General features: G+C 40.5%; 3 protein-coding genes across 4 annotated transcripts in view; all 3 read right to left on the bottom strand.

Annotated features, from left to right (window-relative positions):
* LOC106559648 (zinc finger protein OZF-like) overlaps nt 1–15,639 on the bottom strand; it is a 41,365-nt gene extending 25,726 nt beyond the window's left edge. The window contains exon 1 of the mRNA XM_038527913.1: nt 15,528–15,639. The gene's annotated coding sequence lies outside the window, so the exon portion shown is untranslated. The remainder of the gene's footprint in view (nt 1–15,527) is intronic.
* The window catches only part of LOC119870917 (zinc finger protein 678-like), a 129,150-nt gene extending 103,253 nt beyond the window's left edge, over nt 1–25,897 (bottom strand). For both annotated transcript variants that reach the window (XM_038527918.1, XM_038527914.1), the window contains exon 1: nt 25,770–25,897. The gene's annotated coding sequence lies outside the window, so the exon portion shown is untranslated. The remainder of the gene's footprint in view (nt 1–25,769) is intronic.
* Nucleotides 15,860–25,907, bottom strand: LOC106557491 (putative protein ZNF720). Its single transcript, XM_038527922.1, has 3 exons — nt 25,770–25,907; nt 16,464–16,590; nt 15,860–15,969 (listed from the first exon to the last, which is right to left on the bottom strand). The coding sequence occupies exons 1-3, from the start codon at nt 25,782–25,784 to the stop codon at nt 15,860–15,862; spliced, it is 252 nt and encodes an 83-aa protein (XP_038383850.1). The 5' UTR covers nt 25,785–25,907.
* Between the last annotated feature and the right edge of the window lie 2,017 nt (nt 25,908–27,924).

Raw genomic sequence — 27,924 nt, 5'->3', positions numbered from 1 at the left:
AGAAATTGGTTGTATGTAATAGACATCTATATTACATGATACACAATTAAAATAACTATCTTAATAATAATCAAATAGCTAAAAAAGTAAATAGATGAATTAAACAAAATACTGAAACTACATTAGAACAAAATCAAAATATCAGTGAGACAGAAACTATAATCAAGGAACAAACAAAAAATGAGAGCTGAATAGTGCAATAATTGCATTTGAAAATTCATTAGAGGATTAATAATAACTTGATCGAGCAAAATAAAGAAAAAACTTGAAGATAATTCATTAAAATTATCAAGTTAGAGGGAGCACAAAATAAAAATGGGGATATCAAAGAGACCAATATACACATCAAAGGGCCCCAATGAGGTAAAAACAAAGAAAAGGGGGCAGAGAGCTTATATGAAGAATTAATGGCTTGAGGAAAGAAACACGCCTACAAAAATCAAGAAGCACAAGGAGTTCCAAATAAAATAAACTGAAAGACATCTACGTAGATATACAATATAATCAACAATCAAGTATCACAAACAAAAAGAGAAATTTAAAAGGAACAAGAGTATGCAACCCAGAGTGTACAAGAGATTCTACAGCATTATCGCTGGATTTTCAGCAACAACCCTGTATAAAAAAAAAAAAAGTACAGAATCTATTAATAATCATGAATGAAGAAATATTATCGGGATCCCTGGGTGGCGCAGCGGTTTGGCGCCTGCCTTTGGCCCAGGGCGCGATCCTAGAGACCCGGGATCGAATCCCACATCAGGCTCCCGGTGCATGGAGCCTGCTTCTCCCTCTGCCTGTGTCTCTGCCTCTCTCTCTCTCTCTCTCTCTCTCTCTGTGACTATCATAAATTAAAAAAATTAAAAAAAAAAAAAAAGAAATATTATCAACCAGGAATACTCTCAAATTGAAAGACAAGTAAAAAGTTTCCCAGAGAACTATTTGGTATAATTTTATCACCACTAGACTATCCCTACAGGAAATGCTCAAGTGTCTTTCAAGTTCAATGATACAAGAGTCTAGACACAAACAAACAAACAAACAAACAAAAAAAAAAAAAATCACCTTTCACACATTGTATATAAAAACATAGAATTTTCTAGCATTTTCATGCTGTAGCACAAATCACCTTCTTATACACCAAAGAATCAGAAAAAGAAACAGGAATAGTCCAAAAATTAGCAGAGGGAAGGAAATTTTAACACGCAACATAATCATCAAAATAGAATATAATAGCAAGGGGCACCTGAGTGGCTCAGTCAGTTGGATGTTCAACTCTTGATTTTGGCTCAGGCCAGGTCACAGGACTTGAGCTCCACAAAAGGCTCTGTGCTCAGTGTGGAGTCTGCTTAGGGTTCTCTCTCTCTCCCTTCCCCTCTATCCCTCCCCCTTGCTCTTACTCTCTAAATAAATATTTCTTAGAAAACAGGATATAGAAAAAAAAAAAAGAAAAAAAAAGAAAAACAAAAGGAAGAGCTCGTTTTTTGAAAAGATCAAGAAAAGCGACACACTTTTTAACTACATCAAGTAAAAGTAACACTCAACTAAAGCCACATAAAATGGTTGCCACAGAAATAAAAGATGCTTCAAAACAGGCCTACAATTACGAAATAGATTTAAAAAAAAAAAAAGGCAACCAAAAAACTGAAAGAAATTGCCTAACCCAGTTAAATTTTTGGGTAATTCAAGGAACTATTCAATGAAAACTTACATCAATTTTAAACACTACCAAGGAATGAAGAAAAGAGAATTCATCAGATCACTTTCTAGGACACTAGCCTTACTCCGGTATCAAAGCCAAAGACACTACATGTAAAGAATACAACTACCCAAGATGAATATTCATGCAAAAGTCCATGATAAAATACAGCAATCTGAGGGGTGCCTGGGTGGCTCAGTTGTTAACGCATCAGACTCTTGGTTTCTACTCAAGTCATAATCTCAGGGTCTTGAGATCCAGCCCCTTTGGGTTTAGTGCTCAACAGAAGTCCGCTTGGGATTCTTTCCCTCCCCTTCTGTCTCTCCTATTGGTTGTTCTCTAAATAAATAAATAAGTAAATAAAGTCTTTATTTTTTTTTAAAGATTTTACTTATTTATTCATGAGGGACAGAGAGAGAGAGAGAGAGAGAGAGGCAGAAACATAGGCAGAGGGGAGGAGAAGCAGGCTCCATGCAAAAAGCCCAATGTGGACTCGATCCCGATGTGGGACTCGATCCCAGGATTCTACGATCACATCCTGAGCCAAAGGCAGTTGCTCAACCACTGAGCCACCCAGGTGTCCCAATAAATAAAGTCTTTAATAAAAAATAAAATACAGCAAACAGATGGCAAAAGCACATTTTAACATTCTAAAGCATGAACAAATGGGAATACTTCCTCAAATTCACGAGTTTCAACATATTGAAAACAATACATAAGACTACTCCCAATAGCAGAATAAAGATTAAAAATAACATGATCATTTGAATTAACGTGGAAAAAGAATCTGACCATATTCAACACTGTTCCACGATAAAGACTCAACAAAGTAGGAAGAGAAGGTAACCACCTCAATGAGGTAAAAGCCATAAATGAAAATCCTAAAGGTAAGAGAATAATCTAGTGAGACTGAAAGCTTTTCTTCTCTGATCAGGTGCAAAAGAATGAAGTAAATTCAACACTTCCATTCAACATACTACTTGATGTTCTACTTAGAACAATTAGATGACAAAAATCAATAAAAGGCATCCAAATTGGAAAAGAAAAAGTAGTTATTTCTGTTCATAAAACACATGCTATTATATATAGAAAAGCCTAAAGAATCTACATTTTAAAAACCTTTCTAAGGGCCCCTTAATTAATGGCTCATTCGGTCAAGTGTCTGCCTTCGGCTCAGGTCATGATGCCAGGTCCTGGGATCTACTCAACATCAGGCTCCCTGCTCAGTAGGGAATCGGCTTCTCCCTCTCTCTCTCCTTCTCCCCCTACTCACGCTGCTCCCATCAAGCAAATAAATAGTCTTTTTTAAAAAAATAAACAAATGGACACCTGGGTGGCTCGGCGGTTGGGCATCTGCCTTTGGCTCAGGGTGTGATCCTGGAGTCCCAGGATCGAGTCCCACATCAGACTTCCTGTGAGGAGCCTGCTTCTCCCTCTGCCAGTGTCCTGTCTCTCAGGAATAAATAAATAATAAAATCTTTAAAAAAAAAAAAAAAAGATAAAGAAAAGTGTAGCATAAATATACCATGGAGTATTTTTCAAGTTTGAGTAAGAAACAGATTTTGTGACATGATACAACTTGAGTAAACCATGAAAACATTAAGTGAAGTAAATGACTCACAAAAAGACAGATACCATAGGATTCCACGGAAGTGAGATGGATGCATTGTGGTGGCTGCTCAGAAAAAAAGCTGAGTGCTTATTCAAGCACTGGAGAGACTATATAGCTGCAGATAAACATCAGGGAGAGTAACGTATCATGGGCTCTAAAGAAGAAACAGGGCGTTTTCTAACTAGGATATTACAAAAATGCAGACATTACACATCCCCAGAATATGTCTGACAGGCCCCAGGATTATGCACACTAATACAGTTGACTGTTATTTCTGCTCTCCAGTACAAAGCAAGTCTATAAAGACTGAGGTTTTTTTTATTTAATCCCTAAATCTCAGCAAAAGATCACAGGCATACAAATAGAAAAATGTGTTCCAATCATAGGAACAAAATGAAACTCAAGACTCGCCCTAAATTAATAGAGAATATTTTTTTTTTAAGATTTTAATTCATGAGAGACACACAGAGAGAGGCAGAGACACAGGCAGAGAGAGAGGCAGAGAGAGAGAGAAGCAGGCTCCATGCAGGGAGCCCAACGTGGGACTCGACCCCGGGTCTCCAGGATCACGCCCTGGGCCCAAGGCAGGCAAACTGCTGAGCCACCCAGGAGTCCCAAATTAATAGAGAGTATTACCTGACAAAGATTTCAAAGTAACGATCATTACAGTGCTCATGAAGAAAGCAAAGAGGTAGATAAATGGTATCTGGAAAACTATGCGTGACCAAAATAAAAATCCAAACAGATAGAGGGTATAAAAAAACTAAACAGAAATTGGGAGCTGAAGAGTTAATAACTGAATTTAAAAATACACTACGGGGTCAGAAACAGACTTCATCAAGCAGAACAAAGAATCAAACATCTTAATAGCCCCTTGTTTTAAATTATCCATTCATGAGAATGAAGAAAATATGGAGGACAGAGCCTAATGGACTTATGGGACACTAACAATGAAGCAATTTATATATTAAGGGGTTCCCATAAAAATAAGAGTGAAATGGGCAGAAAACGTACATAAGAACTAATGGCTTAGACTTCCCACATTTATGGAAAGAAACAAATTCAAGTAACCACATGAATTCTAAGCAGGATAAATGTGAAGACATGAACACAGTGACAAATCATAACTAACCTATCGAAAAGTACAGGTAGGGACGCCTAAGTGGCTCAGAGGTTGAGCGTCTGCCTTCTGATCCTGGAGTCCGGGGATCGAGTCCCACATCAGGCTCCCTGCATGGAGCCTGCTTCTCCCTCTGCCTATTTCTCTGCCTCTCTCTCTCATGAATAAGTAACTTAAAAAAAAAAAGTACAGGGATCCCTGCGTGGCGCAGCGGTTTGGCGCCTGCCTTTGGCCCAGGGCGCGATCCTGGAGACACAGGATTGAATCCCACATCGGGCTCCTGGTGCATGGAGCCTGCCTCTCTCTCTGCCTATGTCTCTGCCTCTCTCTCTCTCTGTGACTATCATAAATAAATAAAAAATTTAAAAAAAAAAAGTACAGGTGAAAAGAGAATTTTGAAACAGCATGACAAAAGCAACTCATGAGAGAAAGCTCCTGTAAGATTATTAGTGAGATTCTCAGCAGAGGAAGAGGTGCATGGGACAATATATTCAAGCACTGACAGATAAAACATACATACCAAGAATACTCTATCTGGCAAAACGGTCTTAATATGGAGAAAAGACTTTCCCAGGTAAAAACCCTGGAAGTTTACCACTACATCTACAGAGAAAATTTTTTTCAAATGTGAAAATGTCTTTCAGGGATCTCAGGGTTAAATTAGTTTTTTTGTTTGTTTTTTAAAGATTTTATTTATTTATTCATGAGAGACACAGAAAGAGAGAGAGAAAGGCAGAGACACAGGCAGAGGGAGAAGCAGGTTCCATGCAGGGAGCCTGACATGGGACTCAATCCCAGGTCTCCAGGATAACACTCTGGGCTGAAGATGGCGCTAAACCACTGAGCCACCCAGGCTGCCCTCTAAATGTTTTAATATGTCTTGGTATCAGGTCATCACTTGACATTCTGTCTTGAAATGTGTGTCAAAGAAATAATCTATCTCCCTTGTCAACTGCATTGTAATGAATCTCGTCAGATCATTCAACATATCCATTTTTTAGTCCTTTGTCATTTATACTTATTGTTCTGATGCCCTATATAATGTGTTTCATCTTCAAGGGGATTTGTGAAAAGGAATTTTGATAAACACAGATTTCTGATATCATGGCGATCATAAAACTAAGCTGACAATTTCCTGGATGAACGGGAAAACTGCATTCCAACTGAATGGGAATTACTAACACGAGACTGAATTAATTGAGGAAGATGCTTATGGATTTTATGACTCTTGCCTAAAACACTGGTGGTTCTCTCATGTTTGCTCTCCTGGACTTAAGAAAACTTTTTCTCTTAAGATATATATGATTTACAGAAAGTTGGTAAAATATTCCTTTCTGAACTGAAATATTTATTTTATCTCCCTGATCCCTCGAAAAGTCAGAAACTGTATTATTTCTTTCATGACACGTATAAGAATTCAATAAATCTGAATAGGAATAAATCCGATAGGAATCTGTTCTCTTTGCAACAAGACACTTTTGGAAGCACTGGTCATATTCACGAGGCTTTGAATGGAATGTCATATTTGAGAGAGGCAGGTACACATTCAGATAGGACCACACTTAAGAAACTAAGGTTGACTTGGGCAGCCCAGGTGGCTCAGCGGGTTTAACTCTGCCTTCGACCCAGGGCGTGATCCTGGAGACCTGGGGTCGAGTCCCACATCGGGCTCCCTGCATGGAGCCTGCTTCTCCCTCTGCCTGTGTCTCTGCCTCTCTTTGTTTCTCTCATGAATAAATAAATAACATCTTTAAAAAAAAAAAAAAAGAAAAGAAAAAGAAGCTAAGGTTGACTTTATGGAACCAATAAAAGGCCCTTGGAAATGGTGGCCTCATAACTTGTTTACAGAGTGCTCAGCAGCCTTACCAGGTAAGTAAAGGATGTCATGTCTTGGCAGGTATAGGAACCTCAGGATATTCAGAAGACATCAGGAAGAGAGGAATTCACCCAAATCGCAAGTTATTACAAGCAAATCTAATGGCAAATATTTGATTTGTCTTCTGACTTCAAGATACTATTAAAGTTCAGTCTAAAATTCCTTGTAGAAAGTTGCAGCAGGGGCACCTCACCTGGCTGGCTCAGTTGGTGGGGCATGTGACTCTTGATCTCAGGATTCTGAATCCAAGCCCCACATCAGGTGTAATGTTCACTTAAAAATAAAATCTTAGGGAAAAAAAGAAAAAGTTCCAGCAAAGCACACTTAAAAGAACCTATACATGGTCAAACACTATTCTTGCTGTGCTTATGTGAATAATTAGACCAAATGTGTTTAACCTGGAATTCTGTTACAAATGAGGTAGTCTTCAACATCTTTGATAGAAATGAGGGTAATTTCAGAGAGAAAAACTATGTTTTAATAGCACATGTTTGTAGATGTCAGATTCTAGTTCTGATCATCTCTATAAAATGAAACACAGAACATAAAACATAAAACAGAGCTGAGGGACGCCTGGGTGGTTCAGTGGTTGAGTATCTGCCTTTGGCCCAGGGCGTGATCCTGGAGTCCTGGGATTGAATCCCACATCGGGCTCCCTGCTTGGAGTCTGCTTCTCCCTCTGCCTCTTTCTCTGTGTCTTTCATGAATAAATAAATAAAAATCTTTAAAAATAAATGAATGAATGAATGAATGAATAAAACAGAGCTGAATCCTGAATTCTACTTGCCTCCTCAAAAATCTGGCTATGACTCTACAACCAGAGGTTTCTCATTTTTCTCTCATTGTCTTGACTTGGAATCACTGGAAACCAAAACTGCCCTTTTTCCTGAAGCCAGATAATTTGAACTTCAGAGAAATTGCTACTATAGCCCATGTTTACACAATCTTCATGCCTGCTGCTGTATGGGCTACTCAGAAAGACCCCCGGAGACCTCTGAAGGACACACCAGAATTCATCAGACTGCTTCTGCCTGCTCCCACTCCACTGGAGGGTACTTCAAGCCTGACATCTAAAAATCCTCTCACTGGCAGCATTCAGGAGCACTCAGACACTGGGTTTTTAATTTGCTCTAACCATTAACCTGTGTTTTTCTTTGGTTTCCACAGAAATGTCTCTTAATAATTACCTGATTGCTTGCATAATATAAGCCTAACTTTAAGAGTCCACCTCCAGGACCGCCTCCTGAAATGAGACAACTTCAACCGAACTAACCTATTCTGAAGACTAAGACTGGTTCATAAGACACTAAACAAACTTCTCACCTAAGGTCCAGAGCAGAACAGTTAAACTCCATCTAGAATGAAACAATGCTGATCTATGCTGTTTTTCTAAGAAAATTTTTGTCAAAAGGAGAGATTTTGCAATTGCCACTAACTCCTTCCCAACCTATAATGCATGATCCACTAAAAGACAAGTTCTAGAGTTTATATACCAGTACATTCATGAGAGTCCTACATGGAAATCCATCCACACACCCATTAACAGTAAAAGGAGGCAACTGATTGTTTCATATTCACACAATGGATTTGGATTCTGATGAATGATGCACAATAACACGCAGTAATTCACAAACAACATAGGGAAAGAAAAAAGCTAAATACAAAAGAGATCCCAGTGCCTGAATACATTTATATAAAGCATAAAAATGAAGACAACAATCTATTGCTTTACATGTTAAAAGAGTGCTGAGCTTTGGGGAAAGTTCCTGAGGAGCTAGAGAAAAATTTTACAGGACCAGCAATATTCTCTTTCTTGATCTCAGTGGTTTTGGAAATGTAATTAGGTCGCAAATTCCATTCAGCTATTTACTTATGATTTGTACAAGTGGCTTTATTTTTAAGATACACTCATCCTTACAAAAAACTGGAAATAAGTAAACAGATTAGTGTCAAAAATACTTATATAGGCAAGATTGAAATCAAAGGTATGAAGTAGGGCAGCCCGGGTGGCTCAGCAGTTTAGCACTGCCTTTGGCCCAGGGTGTGATCCTGGAGACCCGGGATAGAGTCCCACGTCAGCTTTCTGCATGAAGCCTGCTTCTCCCTCTGCCTGTGTCTCTGCCTCTCTCTCTCTCTCTCTCTGTGTATCTCTCATGAATAAATAAATAAAATCTTAAAAAAAAATAAAATAAAATAAAAATAAAGGTATGAAGTAACTTCAAACTGTGACCAGTATATGTCATTATGAAATGTTGAAAACTGAACATTCCAAGTAACAGAATAAAATATAGAATTATTTTCTTAAAAAATAAAAAAATAATTCCTGGTACCATCAAACTTTGCTTGAATATATTCCACTGGAATATTCCTAGAGCTGTAATAGGATTAAATAATAATAGGATTAAAGTGAAGAAAAACAAACATGCAGTGATAACCAATCAAACAACCAAAATGGCAGTATATCATATAGAATACTCTTTAACACTGAAGGAGTTTTTCATGGTTAGTAATAGTGTTATTTCTCTAAATGTATACTGCTTGCTGGAAAACAAGTCTACATGATGGAAAACAAACAATCTGTATTATTTACATACATAAATATACACACATGTGTATATATATGCGTATGTGTATGCATGATGAAAAATAATCTGTTTACATAAATATATATGTATATTTATATACATATATAAATACATACACATATGCATATAGTTATACAGGGAAAAGCTGATTTTTAAGTCATGAGACATAAAAACATTGATCCCCGGGGGGGGGGGGGGGGGGGGGGGGGGGGTGAAATCATCCAAGCTGGTGAAATGGGTAGCTCCCACTTCAGTCTTTCTCACAGAATGCTCAACTAGCAACTATCCACACAAGGCACCATCAGGCACAACTCAGTACTCAGGAGTGAGGCTGAAGCACCCTTGGAGCACAGAGATCTTTCTTTCTTTCTATCTCTTCTTTCTATCTCTTGCTATTTATGAAGACATATCAAACTTCAATGAACTGTGCGCATTTCCTCCTTAAACAGCAACAGGTAAAACTACTGAAAATTGAGAATGTTCCTCTGTTTTATTTTAATGCAAGAATGATGCCCTGGTGCGTCGGGAGCAGGGTCCAGTGAGGACAGCCCCTCGTCCCAGGAAACGGGGCACAGTCGGAAAGGGGGCCGTCCCCTCATCCATCACGCAACACACATTCATGGGGAACCAGGTACTAAACCATTTGTAGACCACCTGCTTCTGGGTCAGGGTTTCGGACGTAGCAGAGCAGCTCCCTCGCTGTGATCTATTGAAAGTCAGCCCTCGACACAAGGGTTTGTAAAATAAAAGTAATAACAAAACAAAAAAAATGAAGAAAAAAAAAAGAATGATGCCCTCAACACATACTTCATGGTGACTTTTTTTTTTTTTTTTTTAAATATTTATTTATGATAGTCACAGAGAGAGAGAGAGAGAGGCAGAGACACAGGCAGAGGGAGAAGCAGGCTCCATGCACCGGGAGCCTGATGTGGGATTCGATCCCAGGTCTCCAGGATCGCGCCCTGGGCCAAAGGCATGCGCCAAACCGCTGCGCCACCCAGGGATCCCATGGTGACCTTTATCAGTGTTAATACATTGATAAATACAAACAGTATCTTCATTCAGATTTTCTTCACACGTTGCACATTAGTGTCCTTAATCTCCCATGGAAAAGTAGGTATAAGTGGATTCCCTACTGTACAAGTGCCCCTCGGATCTGTGAGACAGCAATAATCAGCAAATGATTTTACATGCACACCAGCAATGAAGGCATGAAATAATTTTAGTGAATTTAATACTCAATATGGTCAAAAGGAAACACACTGTCTTAAAAAGTGGGGCTTTCCTCGAGATATTTTATATCCTCAATCTCTTCTGGCATTAAATTTCACTATGGGTAATTGTCCCAGTTTGGTTATATCCATCATAACATCCTTCCTGCCCTTCACTCTCCCTCTATCAAATTCCCAGTCATTCATTAAGAATAAATACTCAGGGCCACTGCTTCCATATCACTCTAAGGAAAGAATATTCCTTTTTTTTTTCTTAATTTATTTATTCATGAGAGACAGAGAGGCAGAGACACAGGCAGAGGGAGAAGCAGGCTCCATGCAGGGAGCCCAATGTGGAACTTGATTCCGGGACTCCAGGATCACACCCTGAGCCGAAGGCAGACTCTCAACTGCTGAGCCACCCAGGCATCCCAAAGGAAATATTCTTTACCTGTCTTTGCCAGTAAGTGTAGGTAGGGTGTCAGAAGACATAACTGAAAGATACCAAATGATTATTGCACTTGCTGTATTTACATGCATATACATTAAAATGCTAATGTACAAAACTAATGTCCATCATAGCACATCAGTAGAAGGGAGAAAGAGGAAGCAACCAGACTTTACTTTTCCATGGAGACAGAAATGGACCAAACTACATTTTCCAGTGCTCCAGAAGCCAGTTAGAAGAACACAGCACCTCCAGGCAAGTACAGATGAAGAAGAGCCACATTGAAGAGACAAGATGAGTTTATAACACTTGCCCACAATAGTTACTCACCCTACCTAGAGTTTCACAACAAGATTGTGAGAAAACTCTCACCTCTCCTCAAGAGACAAAGACATATGTGACCTCTGTGTTTAATGATCTGGTTTTGTGCAGCTCCCTGACAGACTTCTTATCATGCTTGACATGGAGGGCTGAGGGAAATGGAAGCACCCTCTGAATGCACCGTGGTGGCCACTCAGAGAAAATATGAGTACTTATTCAAGCACCAGGGAAACTGCAAAGCTAAAAGCGAACATCAGGGAGAGGAGAAATCTCAGGCTCCAAGAAGAAAAAAAACGCTCTTATAAGTGGAAAATTATAAAAACTCAGACATTACACATCCCCAGAACATGTCTGACAAGCCCCAGAATTAGTAGCACAGCTGTTATTTGTGTTCTCTTGTACAAAACAAGTACCTAAAGCCTGGGACCCAGAAGCTGTTTCTCTTGTTTGATTCCCAAATTTCAATAAAAGATCACAAAGCATACGGAAAAACAGAACACATTCCTATCAAAGAAACAAAATTAAGTCCCCAAACTGGCCCTAAATAAATAGAGAACCATTAATTACCTACAGAGAATTTAAATAACCATTATAAAGATACCCATAGAAGAAGAGGAAAGATAGGAAAGTAACTGATATCAGGAAAACTATACATGATCAAAATAAACACCCAAAGAGCTAACAAGTATGAGACAACCAAACAGAAATTGGGAGCTGAAAAGTACAATTACTGAATTTAAAAATAAACTGAAGAATCAGCAACATACTTGATCAAGCAGAAGAAAGAATCAGACATCTTTAAGATGCCTTGTTTTGTATTATCTATGAAGAAGAACAAAGAAAAATGTGGAAAAGGATGGAGTCTAAGGGACTCATGGGATACCAATGAGTGGACCAATATGTACATAAGGGGATCCCAAAAGAGGAGGAGAGTGAAAGGAACATAGACTTTACATGAAAAACTAAAAGCTGGTACTTTCTACCTTTCTGGAAAGAGTCAAATTCAACAAGCTCAGTAAATTCAAAGCAGGATAAATGTCAAGACATGAACAAAAAGTGACACATTGTAAGTAACCTAGCAAAAATCACAGGTGAAAAAAGAAATTTGAAACAGCATGAGAAAAGCAACTTATCCTATATGATTATTAGTGGGATTCTAAGCAGAGAATAATTTCTTATAAAAGTAGTGCATGGGACTATATATTCAGGTGATGAGATCAAAAAATATCAACCAAGAATACTCTATCTGGCAAAACTGAAAAACTGTTTTGCAAAAATGGAGCAATGAAGGCTTTCCCAAATTACAACCCTTAGAACTTTACCAGTTAACCTGCCCTACAAGGCACATCAAGGGGAGTCCTTCCAGTGGAAATAAAAGGATTTTAAACAGTAACCAAAATCATACAAAAGTATGAACCTCTCTGCTAAATATATTTACATTGGGGCACCTGGGTGGCTCAGTCAGTTAAAGCATCTACCTTCAACTAAGATCATGATTTGGGAGTCCTGGAATCGAGCCTGTCAGGCTCCCTGCTCAGCAGGGAGTCTGCTTCTCTCTTTGTCCCTCCCCCTGTGAGCACAAGCTTTCTCTCAAATAAATTAAATCTTTTAAATAAATAAATACACATTCACATAATTATAGAAATCTATGGTGCTATAATGCTACAGGATTTTTTTTTAAATAAAAGTATAAAAATCATTAAGTCTGGGACGCCTGGGTGGCTCAGTGGTTAGGCGTCTGCCTTTGGCTCAGGACATGATCCTGGAATCCCAGGATGGAGTCCCACACATCAGGCTCCCTGCATGGAGCCTGCCTCTCCCTCTGCCTGTGTCTCTGCCTCTCTATGTGTCTCTCATGAATAAATAGATAAAATTAAAAAAAAAAAAAGTTCCTTCAATTCTAAAAGTGTTTCTCTCATGCAAAGAGAACATAAATTCTTCAATAAATAGTTAATGAAATTAATTCTATTACTATGACAACTCAACTAGACATGATAAAACATTCACTAACCACTAACCATGGAAATACGGGAGTCACAAACAACGTATGGTTAATATTTAGACAAATATGTACATAATTTTCTTGGCAAAAGACATACAATTGATCCATATTTGAGTTGAACCCACATCATCTTAAAATGAGATGAAAACGGTTACCCCAAAAATGTAACATGTAGGTAAAAAGCAAAAACACAACTAACTAATATGTTAAAAGTCCCATACAGGGCACCTGGGTGTCTCAGTGGTTGAGTGCCTTCAGCTCAGTTCATGATCTGATCTGGCTCAGGTTGTGATCCCGGCGTCCTGGCATCGAGTCCCATATCAGGCTCCCCACAGGAAGCCTGCTTCTCGCTCTGCCTATGTCTCTGCCTCTCTCTTTCAGTCTCTCATGAATAAATAAAATCTTTAAAAAAAAAAAAAAAAACCATAAAGTCCCATACAAAAGAAAGTACATTATTATGGAATTGCAAAACCAGAATAAAACAAAATTTAACCCAAAAAATGTTACATAATACATGTATTATTAGGGCAGCTGGATGGCTCAGTCAGTTAAATGACTGACTCTTGATTTCAGCTCGGGTCACGATCTCAGGCTCTCGAGATGGATGGAACCTGGCACTGGGCTCTGCACAGGACATGGAGTCTGAGATTCTCTCTCTCCCTCTCCCCCTTCCCTCTGCTATCTCTCTTTCTCTCAAAAAACAAAAATGTATGCATTATTTAAAAAGAATTCTATTTTATTATAATCTTAGACTGAGACTGTGCATATATAAAAATCAAGTATTTTGAATCATTACCATGTCTATGTGGCAGTAAAATTGTGAAGGAAATTCATTATGATCAATCATAAAAACGTCTACTGGAAAATTTTATGAACAAGCACTTAAAAGACATTAAATAAATATACTATGTTATTAATATGTTCCGCTTATTTTTACAAAGAATATATAACTGTGATCCATTCCTTAGAATCAAGCAAACAAAAGCCCTTCATTTCTAAATAAACAACACAGAAATTGTAAAATATACTGATAATTCTTTTATATATAATAAATATTTAGGATTAAATTCAAATAAATTTTCAGGAAAGCAGAAAAAAGTCTGAGGATTAATTTTTCCTGAAATAAATTACACGTATGAACAAAACATTTTTTAAAATATAGAACTTGTGGGCAGCCCTGAAGGCTCAGCCAGCGGTTTAGCACCACCTTCAGTCCAGGGCGTGATCCTGGAGACCTGGAATCGAGTCCCACATTGGGCTCCCTGCATGGAGCCTGCTTCTCCCTCTGCCTCTGTCTCTGCCTCTCTCTGTGTGCGTCTCTCATAAATAAATAAATAAAATATTTTTTAAAATAAAAATAAAATATGGAACTTTTATGCATTATGTAACTCATCTTTTTTTTAGGATTTTATTTATTCGGGGATCCCTGGATGGCTTAGCGGTTTAGCACCTGCCTTCATCCCAGGGCATGATATGATCCGGCAGTCCCAGGATAGAATCCCACGTCAGGCTCCCTGCACGGAGCCTACTTCTCCCTCCACCTGTGTCTCTGCATATCTGCCTCTCTCTCTCTCTCTCTCTCTGTCTCTCACGAGTGAATAAATAAAATCTTTAAAAAAAAAAAAAAGATTTTATTTATTCACTCGTGAGAGACACAGAGAGAAAGAGAGGCAGAGACATAGGCAGAGGGAGAAACAAGCTCCCCTGTAGGGAATCCGATGCGGGACTTGATCTCAGGACTCTGGGATCACACCCTGAGCCAAAGGCAGATGCTCAACTGCTGAGTCACCCAGGTGTCCCTATAACTAATTTCTTATAAAGCACAGGCCTATGTCATATCAGAACTTCCCATCTCAAAAATCAAATAAATCTAATATAAAAGAAATTAGGAAGTGAAAGCATATGACACAGTCACAGGAACTTATTAAACCAGACAAAATTATAAAATGATGCAGTTATTAATAATTAAGGTAATAACTGGGACTTTATTTCTTTTTAAATTCTATTTATTTTTTTAATTTATTTTTAAGATTTTTTTAAACTTTATTTATTATAATCACACAGAAAGAGAGAGAGAGAGAGAGAGAGGCAGAGACACAGGCAGAGGGAGAAGCAGGCTTCAAGCAGGGAGCCCGATCTGGGACTCGATCCCAGGACCCGGGGGTCACGCCCTGGGCCGAAGGCAGGCACTAAACCGCTGAGCTGCTGAGCCACTCAGGCATCCCTTAAATTTTATTTAAATTCAGTTTGTCAACATAAAGTGTAACACCCAGTGCTCATCTCATCATGTGGAACTTTATTATATGCTATCAGTTCTAAGTACTAAATGTTCTAGCTCCTCTATGGCATGACTTTATGTAGGAACAAGTAGAAACATTAAACTGAGGAACTGGAATGCCTTGAGTTGCAATTTCTAATCTCAGGCCAGATGAAAGAAAGGAAACTGTAAAGTGAAATGAAGCATCAGATTTTCTCATTATAGGGAGGTGCTTTGTTATCTGAAGAAATTACGGTCTCAATTTTGTACGGTTATATTTAAAGTCTCCATATAATTGGAAAGCATAAAGCAGAAAATAGATGATATCTGTCTCTACTGTTCTTGGGATTTCTGCACCCAACCCCAATATTCCCACCACTCCCCTCACACACATCTGACCTGAGGCAAAGCAGATCTTAGAAAGGCTTAACACAGATTTCCCCAGGCCTCCAAAAGCAATGGAAAAGCATTCAGATCATGGAGACGTTCAGCATCCAAGTAGAGCATGTTGTCCATGCTGTGAATATAAAGGAAGATCACTAGAGATGAAGGAGAATCCTCAGAGGATGTAAGAACATGGTAAGTGTTGGACAGGGCATGTCCCTCTGACAGCAAGAGAAATACAACTATGCTTTTCAAACTTATTTCTACTCAAAGAGAGCTATCCAAACCACAATATATGGTCTACCTTCCTCCTTGACCTTTGGCCTCACTTCTGTCATCTGCTTCATTCATTCCCACCTACCTGGATGGAAGGCTACTGTCTCCTTTCCCTTCACATCCCAGAGCTCCCTCTTTTGCTCCAAAAAGATGATCAGGTCTGGCTTTGACACAACAAGACCTGTTTATTAGAAAAAAGGAATGAGTATTGCTAAAGATTCTAATTTTCAATCCAGTATTATGCTCAGTAGAGAAGGGAGGACATTTTAGAATTCTAGAAAATGACTTCCCAAAAGCTGTTGTCCAACAGCCCTTTTACACACAGGAAGGATTTCCAATGTTCAGATCTTGGGTTCCACTTGCAAGTACTACATGTAATAATAAGGAGTGGAAATTGGAGTTTAAGATGTAAGGAGTATCATTTTATGCCTCTTGATGTCTAGAACTGCCACTAATCTACAGAAGTAATGATGTTGCTTTAAGGAAGGGGAAATAAAGCCTAAAAGGACACATCGTGAAGATTTTTCTCTCCACCTATAACCCCCTACTTACTTCCCTTAATGCAGCGATCTGAATTCCAGTCGTGCAAAGAAGACTCTTCCAAGAGATGGTCTTCAAGGGAAGGAACAAAACCCTGAGTGTGGTTTGGGAAGTCTGGAAGGAAGTTATCCTCACCCAAGAAGAGAAGGTTTCCATAGTTCTCTAACATCACATCCCTGTACAATTCCCGCTGAGTGTGGTTCAGGCATCCCCACTCCTCCTGAGAGAATTCTATGGTCACATCCCTGAATGTCAGCAGTCCCTGCAATAAATACCACAGTTACCAAGTGGCCTTAGGCAGAGTTCACAATGTACCTAAGATGAAAGAGGGAGTTAGCAACACCAGCTAGACCCCATGACTTGACTTTTACTGCTCACCTACTAGCACCCACTTACTTTTGTACCAAATTTTCCTTAAGCTCTTTCTTCCAGCTTATCTTAAAATTCAGGCAAAACAAAACAAAACAAAACAAAAAACCCAGGGACATAGTCTCCCATGATGGAAACAAAAACAACGGTACAAGCAGTAAATACTGCCCTGACTAAATGCTCCAGTAGCCAGACCACCCAGATCAGTTTGGGCTTAACTGCCAATTCAACCTGTGCAGATGCACATACAGTGACCCTTAGAGTGACGTACAGTTACCTTTATCTCATTATAATACTAAATCCTTCCCCCAGGAGTACAAACCTCATATATATAACAAAGTATGCATAGAATGGTTTCCTTAAGCCAGATGCATGACCGTATGCCCACCACCTCTACATAAGATGACAAGGCTCCTCTTTCTAAATATTCATTCTAAGCCTAAATAAAAGGAACCCATTCACTCTTGCTCTGGGGGGTCTTAGCTTTGGAAGTTATACTCAGTGATCCCCTTATTTGCTGTAAATAAATTTTCCTTTGTCTGACAACCCCACTATGTAGTTTCTGTGACTCATCAAAGAGCAAATTCACTTTAGTTCTGTTACAAATTTGGTGATCCAGATGGGACAGGTGTCCTTCTCAGGTTCTGGCCTCTGTTCCCTGGCTTCCAACAGATGCAGCAGTGGGTACCACAAGCTCACCCTGGCTAACTTGTTCAAGTTACTGGGCCTGCAGGCAGATTCCTTGGGGGAGGGAGACGCTCTCACTCTTCACACCTGTGACTGCCAGCCTGGTGTTCTGACATCACCTGATATCCAGCAGCCACTAAAACTACTCTTAGAAGGATTTCTGTTGGAATAAGTTACACAAGGTATGTGGCACAGCTTTGAGGTAAACGAGAGTGGTCTCCCAGAGTCTGGGCAAGTCAGCATAATGGTCAGAATGGGAGAATTGAATACTCACTTGAGTCTAGACATCCCTGGTGACAGATTACAGTACCCAGTCTTTCATAGGCATTGGATGATCTAACCTAGCAAAATGGGAGTGACCTAATGGAGACTAGTCTGTGAGGTTGAAATCTCCATCCTACCTGACTGTTTGGTTTGTTGTTCCCAGTTTGTTTGTTTGTTTTTAAGATTTTATTTATTTATTCATGAGAGACACAGGCAGTGGGAGAAGCAGGCTCCATGCGGGGAGCCCAACGTGGGACTCGATCCCAGATCTCCAGGATCACACCCTGGGCTGAAGGCGGTGCTACACCGCTGAGCCACCTGGGCTGCCCTGTTGTTCCCAGTTTAAATCTCTACCCCTAGCTGCTTAGTCCTAGAGCACTTCCTCCTTTCCTTACAACCCCAGAAAAAGGAGGCAGGAACCCCCTGGGTCACTGGAAGCATGTACTTCGAACAGGTAAGAGCTCTATTTAGCTGGTTTAAAAACAGTTAAAGCGGGGGAGGGGGATTCTAAAATTCACAAAAATCTAAGGTAACACAAATTTTTTCACATCCATATATATAGGATCATTTTTGTAGATTAAAGTTTAAATTTGTTCACGTAATTAAAATAGACATGTCTTTTGGAATTATCAACATCAAATATAATAGATACCCTTCAACCTACCTGAATTAATTATATCTGTTACAATTTGTCACCAAAAAGAACTTAAAATGATGGTTAATTTTTTATCTGTCCCGTAAAATTTTCATGGGTATTTATTATTGTTAAAAGAGTAAATAAGGCTGAGTGAAGTAAGTCAGTCGGAGAAGGACAAACATTATATGTTCTCATTCATTTGGGGAATATAAATAATAGTGAAAGGGAAAATAAGGGAAGGGAGAAGAAATGTGTGGGAAATATCAGAAAGGGAGACAGAACGTAAAGACTGCTAACTCTGGGAAACGAACTAGGGGTGGTAGAAGGGGAGGAGGGCGGGGGGTGGGAGTGAATGGGTGACGGGCACTGGGTATTATTCTGTATGTTAGTAAATTGAACACCAATAAAAAAAAAAAATAGAAAAAAAAAATAAATAAAAAATAAAAAAGGAAAAAAAAAATAAAAAAAAATAAAATAGTAAAAAAAAAAAAAAAAAAAAAAAAAAAAAAAAAAGAGTAAATAAGTTCAATAAATAAAAAAGCTTATAGGTAAATTTTTAAAAGCTTCCAAAATCTTTGATAACTTATCACTTTAAAGTTTTGCTAAATTAAATGATAAGATATCTAAACATTTTCCAAATAACAATACTGAAACACTGATTACTAAACATGAGGTTTATCTGTTTTTATTACAGAAAAACTAAAGATAAATTCGGTCCGTAAGGAAATGTTTTATGCTTTATTAAAAGGTTATACTATTGGGCAGCCCGGGTGACTCAGCAGTTTAGCGCCGCCTTCAGCCCAGGGCCTGATTCTGTAGACCCAGGATGTGTCCCATGTAAGGCCGCCTGCATGAAGCCTGCTTCTCCCTCTGCCTGTGTCTCTGCACGTGTGTGATGAATAAATGAATAAAATCTTTAAAATAAAAAAAAGTTATACCATTTAAAAACCACAATCGTGGAAATTATGACACATGTCACACGTTCATAAATTTGCCAATCTAAAGAATTCTGGTGTTAACAGTTCAATTGGTTATTACTTATCTTTTCCTGGAAATTAAATTTTCTAAACATTAAAATTCTGATACATGTAACTCAGATTGCTAGAAATGATAAGTAAAGCAATTCTATATGCAAGGAAAGTAAGATATGTTTTTGTTAAGAAAGGTAATGATGAGTAGGATTACATTTTTGTTGAGAGAAGACTGCTAAATGCAAACATGGAGAAATTAAATATGGCAAGGAAATCCCCAGGCTGTTAGCAGCCACACATAAGCCTAAACAACTGGCTGTGGTTCACTGTAGAGGCCATCAAAAAAAGAAATCAGAGGGAATGGAGGTTTTAAGTTTGGCAGATGCAGGGGCAAATAGAGCTGCCAAGTCTGGGGAGACTTTGCATTTGCCACTCCCACTTACCACTATATAAGCGCGCTCCATCATACTACCACGATGAGCTAAAAGAGGCTGCTGTAAAATTGGGCTACCTGTGATCCCCGACAGTCAGGAGATGAATGGTGAATAACCTGAGAATCTGGGTACCTATGAAGGCTGCCTGTAGACTCCTGAAGAGTGTACCTGACTCATCCATTATAAGGGAGCTTTATACCTATGGCTACTAAAGACTATGAGCACCCCAGTGATGAAGGAAATTATTCAGAAAATAATAAACCAATGTGCCCACTGTAGACTAATAAAATACAAACCAGACCTCTGGTACCCCTCTAGTGAGAGCAACTCAAATCCAGCGGGCAATGCCAGGGAAGGACTGGTAAACAGACTTTACTATAATGCCAATGCCCCTGGAGCGTTCGAATACCTTTTGGTGTTTGTAGATACATTCACTGGATGGATGCACAGAGGCCTTTGGAAGGACAAACAACTAACAAAGTAACAAGCACCTTAGTAAAGGAGAAAGCTCCTCAATTTCAGTTGCCAAGGTCAATCCAGAATGACAATGGGTCAATCTTTATATTCAAAAGTCATTTCTGAGCCATGGCCTGAAGTGTCAAGTGGAAGTGACACTCTGCCTGGAGACTCCATCTTCTGGGAAGACAGAATGGGCAAGCAGAACCCTTAAATAGACTCTGGCAAAGTTGTGCCAGGAAACAGGAACACCGGTTAAAGTTACTACAATAGCTCTCACCAGAATGACAGCTGCCCCACAGGGCAAACTAAAATCTCAGCCCATTTGTGATGACTTATGGGGGGCCTTTCCAAAATGCTCTTTCTCACCTCCATACCCACAGATTTCTCAGGCCATTAAGCATATAATTAATCTCCGACAGGTGATGGATACACTCAACAAATATGGAAATTTTTCCTCCCTCTACCCTGAAATTGAGCTTCACCCAAATCAAACTGAGGACTGATATACCTCAAAACTTAGAAAAATGGGTCACCCCAGGATCAACTCTACCCTATTTGGACAAGGCCCCACCCAGTACTACTAACCACACGCTCTTCCTTCAAATTAGAGGGAGTCCTACCTTGAATCCACCACACTAGAGTAAAATAGACATGTATCTACACAGAGGCCCAGGGGGAGATGCCACCAGCACCAGATAACAACAAATACTCCTGTGAGCCACTCACTGCCATGAAACTTCTGTTGGAGAAATTCACAGGATTAAAAGAGCCTCAGTGCATAAGGGCTCTCAAATTTAAACCACAATAATCTCTGTATGATACTAATTCTGCTGCTCTCGTATCTTTGGCCTTATTGTTTGCTGCCAGGCCCTCCTTAACAGACTCAATCATTCCCTCTAAGACTGTTGAGTAATAAATATCACGGCTTATTGTTTTTGTTTTTTTTAATTTTTATTTATTTATGATAGTCACACACAAGAGAGAGAGAGGCAGAGACACAGGCAGAGGGAGAAGCAGGCTCCATGCACCGGGAGCCCGACGTGGGATTCGATCCCGGGTCTCCAGGATCACACCCTGGTCCAAAGGCAGGCGCTAAACCACTGCGCCACCCAGGGATCCCAGCTTATTGTTAATACATGGCAAAATAGGGGCAGCCCGGGTGGCTCAGTGTTTACTGCCACCTTCAGCACAGGGCCTGATCCTGGAGACTCGGGATCGAGTCTCCCTGCATGGAGCCTGCTTCTCCCTCTGCCTATGTCTCTGCCTCTCTCTCTCTGTCTCTCTCATGAATAAATAATAAAATCTTTTTAAAAATGATTTTATTTGGGGCTCGGAGTGAAAAAAAAATGATTTTATTTATTTGAGAGAGACAGAGAGCGCAAGAAAGGAGTGAGCAGGAGTGTGGACAGGACAGAGGGAGAATATCAAGGAGACTGTGTGGAGTGCAGAGCTTGATACCTTACCAGAATACAGTGGATTTATACAAATTACAAGCCAAATGTAGCATCCATGTCCTGTAATGTCTAGTTCATTTTATTTGTTTTTGTGTATTTTGGGGTTTTTTTAATTATTTATTTATTTTAGGGAGAGAGAGCATGAGCAAGAGGAGGAGCAGTAAAGAAACTCAAGCAGACTCCCCAATGAGCATGGGAGCCGGATCCTGAGCTCACCACGACCCTGAAATCAGGACCTGAGCTAAAATCAAGAGTTGGGGCATTCTAGATGGCTCAGAGGTTTAGCGCCGCCTTCGGCCCAGGGTATGATCCTGGGGACCCAGGAGAGTGTCCCACATCAAGCTCCCTGCATAGAGCCTGCTTCTGCCTCTGCCTGTGTCTCTCATGAATAAATAAATAAAATCTTTTTAAAAATTAAATAAAATATAAGGAACCCACTCACCCTTGTTTGGGGAGTCAAGGCTTTGGAAGTTATTCTCAACAATCTATTTGCTGCAAATAAAATTTCCTTTGTGTCACAACTTTACTTGGTGTGCTTTCTATCTGTGACTCACCAAAAAGTGAACTCATGTTCTTTCAGTTATGTTGAGAACTGATTCTAGCTTCAGTGTTTCCTACTGTTTCCATAAGATATTTTTTAACACACTAATGTGTTCTAGTGTATTCTCTAACTCTGAGGTAAGAGAATGGCATATGATCCACAAAACCATTATAAATACTTTGTTTAGCTAAGATAACTTGTCAAATGAAGGCATCAACACAGGCATACACATTTCTGAGTACTGCATTTCTATCATACAGTATAGTTGTGTCTATTTCTTTTTTTAAGATTTTTTTTCTAGATTTATTTACTTATGATAGACAGAGAGAGAGAGAGAGAGAGAGGCAGAGACACAGGAGGAGGGAGAAGCAGGCTCCACGCTGGGAGCCCGACGTGGGACTTGATCCCAGGACTCCAGGATCGCGCCCTGGGCCAAAGGCAGGCGCTAAACCGCTGAGCCACCCAGGGATCCCCAGTTGTGTCTATTTCTTACATGGAAAGCTTTGGTGGGGGATCCCTGGGTGGCGCAGCGGTTTGGCGCCTGCCTTTGGCCCAGGGCGCGATCCTGGAGACCCGGGATCGAATCCCACGTCGGGCTCCCGGTGCATGGAGCCTGCTTCTCCCTCTGCCTATGTCTCTGCCTCTCTCTCTCTCTGTGTGTGACTATCATAAATAAATAAAAATTAAAAAAAAAAAAAAAAAAAAAAAAAGAAAGCTTTGGTGGGGATCCCTGGGTGGCTCAGCGGTTTAGCGCCTGCCTTTGGCCCAGGCGCGATCCTGGAGTCCTGGGATCAAGTCCCACGTCGGGCTCCCAGCGTGGAGCCTGCTTCTCCCTCCTCCTGTGTCTCTGCCTCTCTCTCTCTCTATCATGAATAAATAAATAAAATCTTAAAGAAAAAAAAAAAAAAGGGAAAGTTTTGGTGGGTTACAAATGTACCTAATAGATTCCACTGTGAGTTAGAATTTCACTGTTGTGAAATGTCCAAGTGCTTTGGACATCTTGTGAAAATGCAGATTGTGTTCCAGACTTCAGGAGTGGGATTCGAGTCTGTATTTCAAATGGAGGTGGTAGCCTAAGGGCCAACGGATACATTTTTTCTTAATAACAAAGAGGTATAACTCTATGAATTCTTGGAGGACTTGTAACTGAAGGCATTTTATAGCCTTACAGATTCTACTATAAGAGCAAGAATGGGGCAAGCCCCCAGTGGCTCAGTGGTTTAGCATCGCCTTCAGCCCAGGGTGTGATCCTGGAGACTGGGGAGGAGTCCCACGGCGGGCTCCCTGCATGGAGCCTGCTTCTCCCTCTGCCTGTGTTTCTACCTCTCTCGGTGTCTCTCATGAATAAATGGATGAAATCTTTAAAAAAATATTAATAATAACAGCAAGAATGGCACAATACTTTTTGAGCGTTTACTGGTTATTAGGTAGCACTCTAATGATTTTTCACAAATTAAGGCACAAATAAATAATAAGAATCTATAAACATATTATTCTTTTTATGAGAATATTTTGACAATTGTGACAAACATCCAGTACATGGAAGGGATTAGCTTTTAATCTGGGTTGTCTGACCTACAGTCGATCTAAAATGACAGCCAGGACAATTTACAGACAACCCTGCTGCAATCTGAGAAGAGTGATGGAAACAAGGCACTGACACAAAAGTGATCTACCTTTTACATTTTATGCACACATCCACACATGTAAAAAAGCACTTATACACACATTAAAAGTGATAGCATAAAACGTCATGGTAACTTAAACATTTTCATTGGCAATAAACTTATAAATCCACATGTGGATGATGATGCTTCTATCTTTTAATCACACTATAAAGACAAACAGAATGGTATAAAGAAAACAGCTATACACTATATATACGTTAACTAGAATTTAAATAAAAATTGGAGGAAAAAGAAAACCGCTAACATTTCTGAGTCTAGTATTTCACTGAGAATTCTCTTTCAAAAATCATTGATGCTCTGTGTTAGATTTGAGAATATTAAGATGCTTGAACATGTTAATTATGTGATTCTTGGTTTTTGTTTTTGTTTTTTTCCTGAAAATATGAGTATGTCTGAGATATGAGTGTAGAGTAAAACAGAAACCTGCAGGACAACAGCCTGAATTATTTACAACCACCACTCCCAGAAGTATCTCCCGTACACAGAAGAGAGAGCCTTCATTTTCCACTGGAAACTACATGCAAAAATAAACTCAGGAGTTCCCAGTTTGAATGTGAAGGCTTCTGCATATCTTTCAGTAAATCCATCCAATCTTCATGAATGAGAGGCATATTCACATTACACAGGAGGAAATCTGGCAGAGAGCGCACAAAACCAAGTAAAAGTTAACATCAGCTGTAAAGAAGCAAATTGTTATCAGTTCCTGCAGCACATAAGACACATTATCCCTGCTGTGTTCTTGTGGCCCCCAAATGTAAATCAAAATATGAACCTAATTATGAGAAAACGGTGGGTTTATACAAATTACAAGCCACATGTAACGCCTATGTCCTGTAATGTCTAGTGTAGATTTTTATTTTTTTTAAAGATTTAAGAGAGAGGGAGAGGAAGTGCGAGTAGGGAGAGGGGCCGAGGCAAAGAATATCAAGCAGACTCCCCGCTTAGCGTGGGAGCCAGACACTGGGCTGAATCCCAGGACCTTGAGATCACGACAGGAGCTGAAATCAACAGCCAGTCACTTAACCGACTGAGCCACCCAGGTGCCCTTCTAGTGTATTTTAAATTGAGCATCTTTCACATTCTAAACAGCAAAGCTGTCTTTTCCAGACCTTTCCGAGTTATCTGGGGCGCATCCATCCTGTTTATTTGCACATTTTCTTAATCCCGGTATACATACAGCCATCAAAGTATCCAGATGGGACCTAACCATGAAATGTTCCCCTTGGCCGATATCCCAGGAATCGACCACATCCACACAACAGACATCTTTGATTCAGTGCTTTCCCTTGTGGATCTGTCCCAGAGGGAACATTTCTGATAGATGCAAGACATTAATTCAAACTCACAATTGTTCATATGTTCTACTGGAAGGCAGGTTGGAGGGAAGGGAAAGAGGGCTCTGGAATGTGGGAAAGTATTCTAAGAGCTAAATAGAAGTATTCTTTAAATTTAAAAAACAAGGTATTATTTATTTTATTTTAGAGAGAGGGAGAGAGTGCGTGCGTGTACTCGCTAATTTAGCTCCTAGAATACTATATTCTTTCTAGGAGCTAAATTAAAGTAATCTTTTAAAAAAAGGATGGTCTTTATTTTAGAGCGAGAAAGAGAGTGCGTGCTCGCGAGCTGGGAGGGGGGAGGGTGCAGAGGGAGAGGGAGGAGGAGAGAAGCAGACTCCCCAATGAGCGAGAAGCCCCATTCCGAGCTCCATCTCAGCACCCTGAGATCGCAACCGGAGCCAAAATCAAGAGTCCAATGCCTCAGGGACTGGGACCCTCAGTATCCTTTTTTGAAAAAGGATTTTTTTTAAAAAGAGATGAATACACTCCTAAGACAGGAACATCATCAGAACGAGAGCAATCAGCATTGGCAACTTGGAAACGCTCGGAATTTCAGGAGACAAAGATGACACGGCCTGTGATGTGGGACGCGAGGCTCACCTGGGAACTGGCCATTTCTTCTCCTTTCACCTCATTCCCTGGACTTCTTCCTCAGAGGAGATTCGTGGAGCAATCACAGCCGCCTCAGGAGAAAATGCCCTCGGAGCCACCGACAGAGCCTCTTACCCCGTAACCTGCTCGCCTGCAGGCAGGACGGCGAAATGCAGAAAAGGCCCCACTTCCTGGTCCTTTGTGTCAGGAGCCGCTCAGAACAATGAGCTCCTCTTGGACGCCGATCCCTGAGTGCCCGCGGGTCGGTTTCTATCCGGGGCGGGGGGGCAGGCGGGCGGGCGGCGCCGCTCTCCCCGGACACCTGGACCAGCGCAGACAGACGACGGCGGCCGCCCAGGACGGACGTCAGGTGCCCGCCCGGCAGCGCGCCGCCAGGAGCCAGATCAAACCAGCCGGGCCCAAGATGGCGGCCGCCATGACCGGAAGCGCCCGACCAAATAAGGAAGAAAAGGCGCGGAAACGCGGCTTGCGAGAAATTCCCACCCCGGGTCGTACGCGGTCCAGCCCCCTCCTCGACAACAGTCAGTCACGCGCAGAAACCCGCAGCCCCCGGCTCCCGCTCTCTCTGGGGGTCTCCTGCTGTCACATCTTGAAAGTGTACTTTGTTTTAGAAAACTTTCCTGTTTGTGTCACTCATTTGCTGACCTGTGTGCGTCCCTGAATTCTTACGGTGACAAGATGGGGACACCGGAGCAATATATTTGGGATGGGCTGCATGGAGGGCCCAGGGTCTCCCCAGGCCACCTGGAAATGCTTTCTTTGGTTTGGTTTGTTGTTGTTGTTGTTTTTAAGATTGTATTTATTCATGAGAGACACCCAGAGAGAGAGGCAGAGACACAGGCGGGGACAAAAGCAGGCTCCCTATCTGGAGGCAGATGCTCAACACTGAGCCACCCAGGTGCCTCACTTGGAACACTTCTTTAAAACAACACTGTTGTTTCCACCCACGCCAATTGATAGAATCTAAGGAGGAAGGCTCTAACAATTGAGTTAGGGACAGATAGGACTAAGCAGGGAAAGATAAGGGAAAGGCCCCACAGTCAGGCTCCCATAAGCTCCAAGGACACTGAGAAGCAACAAAAACACAGATAAGTAAATCTGGTCCTTGGCTCCAAAATGCTAGGGAGTACCTTCCTTTGACTGCTATCAAGTAATCACCAGACTCAAAACAGTCATTTTCATTCACTCAAGATGTCACAAGAGATCTCGAGGCCATCAGCTTCCTAGTCAGGTTTTCTATAAAAGGCCAGCCAAAAAAGCCCTCAGTGGCAACGCTGTTGAGACCCCTCTCACTCCTGAGAGTTTTCTCTGTATCCTTGCTTAATAAATTTATATCACTTGGGCAGCCCAGGTGGCTCAGCGGTTGGCGCCGCCTTTGGCCCAGGGCGTGATTCTGGAGACCCCGATGATCCAGTCTCCCGTTGGGCTCCCTGCATGGAGCCTACTTCTCCCTCTGCCTCTCTCTCTGTGTCTCTCATGAGTAAATAAATAAAATTTTTATAAATAAACAAATTTATATCACTTTACTCACTCTCTTTCATCCTCAAGATTCACTCTTCAACTCCGTGAAACAAGAACCTAGTTCTCCCGCATCACAGTGATCCTTTTTGAAACTCCACACTTAAAAAAAAAAAAAAAAACTCCACACTTGATTGCCGTATTGGCAAGCATTTGGGAGGTGACCAGGCAAAGCAGTAACCATGGGTATGGTTATTGTCCAGATTTAAATCCATGCCTTCTCCACTGATCAGTGTTTCTGGAGATTGACACATTCTCCCTCTTTCTGCTACACAGAGGGAGCTGGGTAGGGAACTGTGTAGGGGACTTTATAAATACAAATGTCCCTTACAAAAGGAAACCAAAACTTCAATTTCAGGTCTCAGAGTTTTTCCTTTATCTGCTGTATCTTTAAAATAACCAGTCTAAAATAATCCTTGTGCCAAAGAGACATACTTTGCGATAAACGTTCCCCTTGATGTGAAAGCAAAAGCAAGAGAAAAAAATAATAAATAAATGTCCTTACTTCCTACAGCCCTTTGACAAGTCCTTAAAACAGGTAGAGTGACCTTCCTCTGGGAGCTGGGCTTCCTTGATGTTAATACTTTGCTAAGGGAATGGCAACCTTAGCTTAACATTATCCCAA

This window comes from Canis lupus, chromosome 1, assembly GCF_011100685.1.
Source record: "Canis lupus familiaris isolate Mischka breed German Shepherd chromosome 1, alternate assembly UU_Cfam_GSD_1.0, whole genome shotgun sequence".
In the NCBI taxonomy this organism is placed as follows: domain Eukaryota; kingdom Metazoa; phylum Chordata; class Mammalia; order Carnivora; family Canidae; genus Canis; species Canis lupus.
The sequence above is the reverse complement of the archived record's forward strand: the minus strand, read 5'-3'. Positions and strand labels throughout refer to the sequence as shown.

What these genes read in the sequence shown, in the direction of transcription:
- LOC106557491 (XM_038527922.1), bottom strand. An exon ending in TGGAAACCTTCTCTTCTTGG is followed by an intron (nt 15,970 to 16,463) that starts GTGAGGATAACT and finishes TCTAATAAACAG; the next exon opens with GTCTTGTTGTGTCAAAGCCA.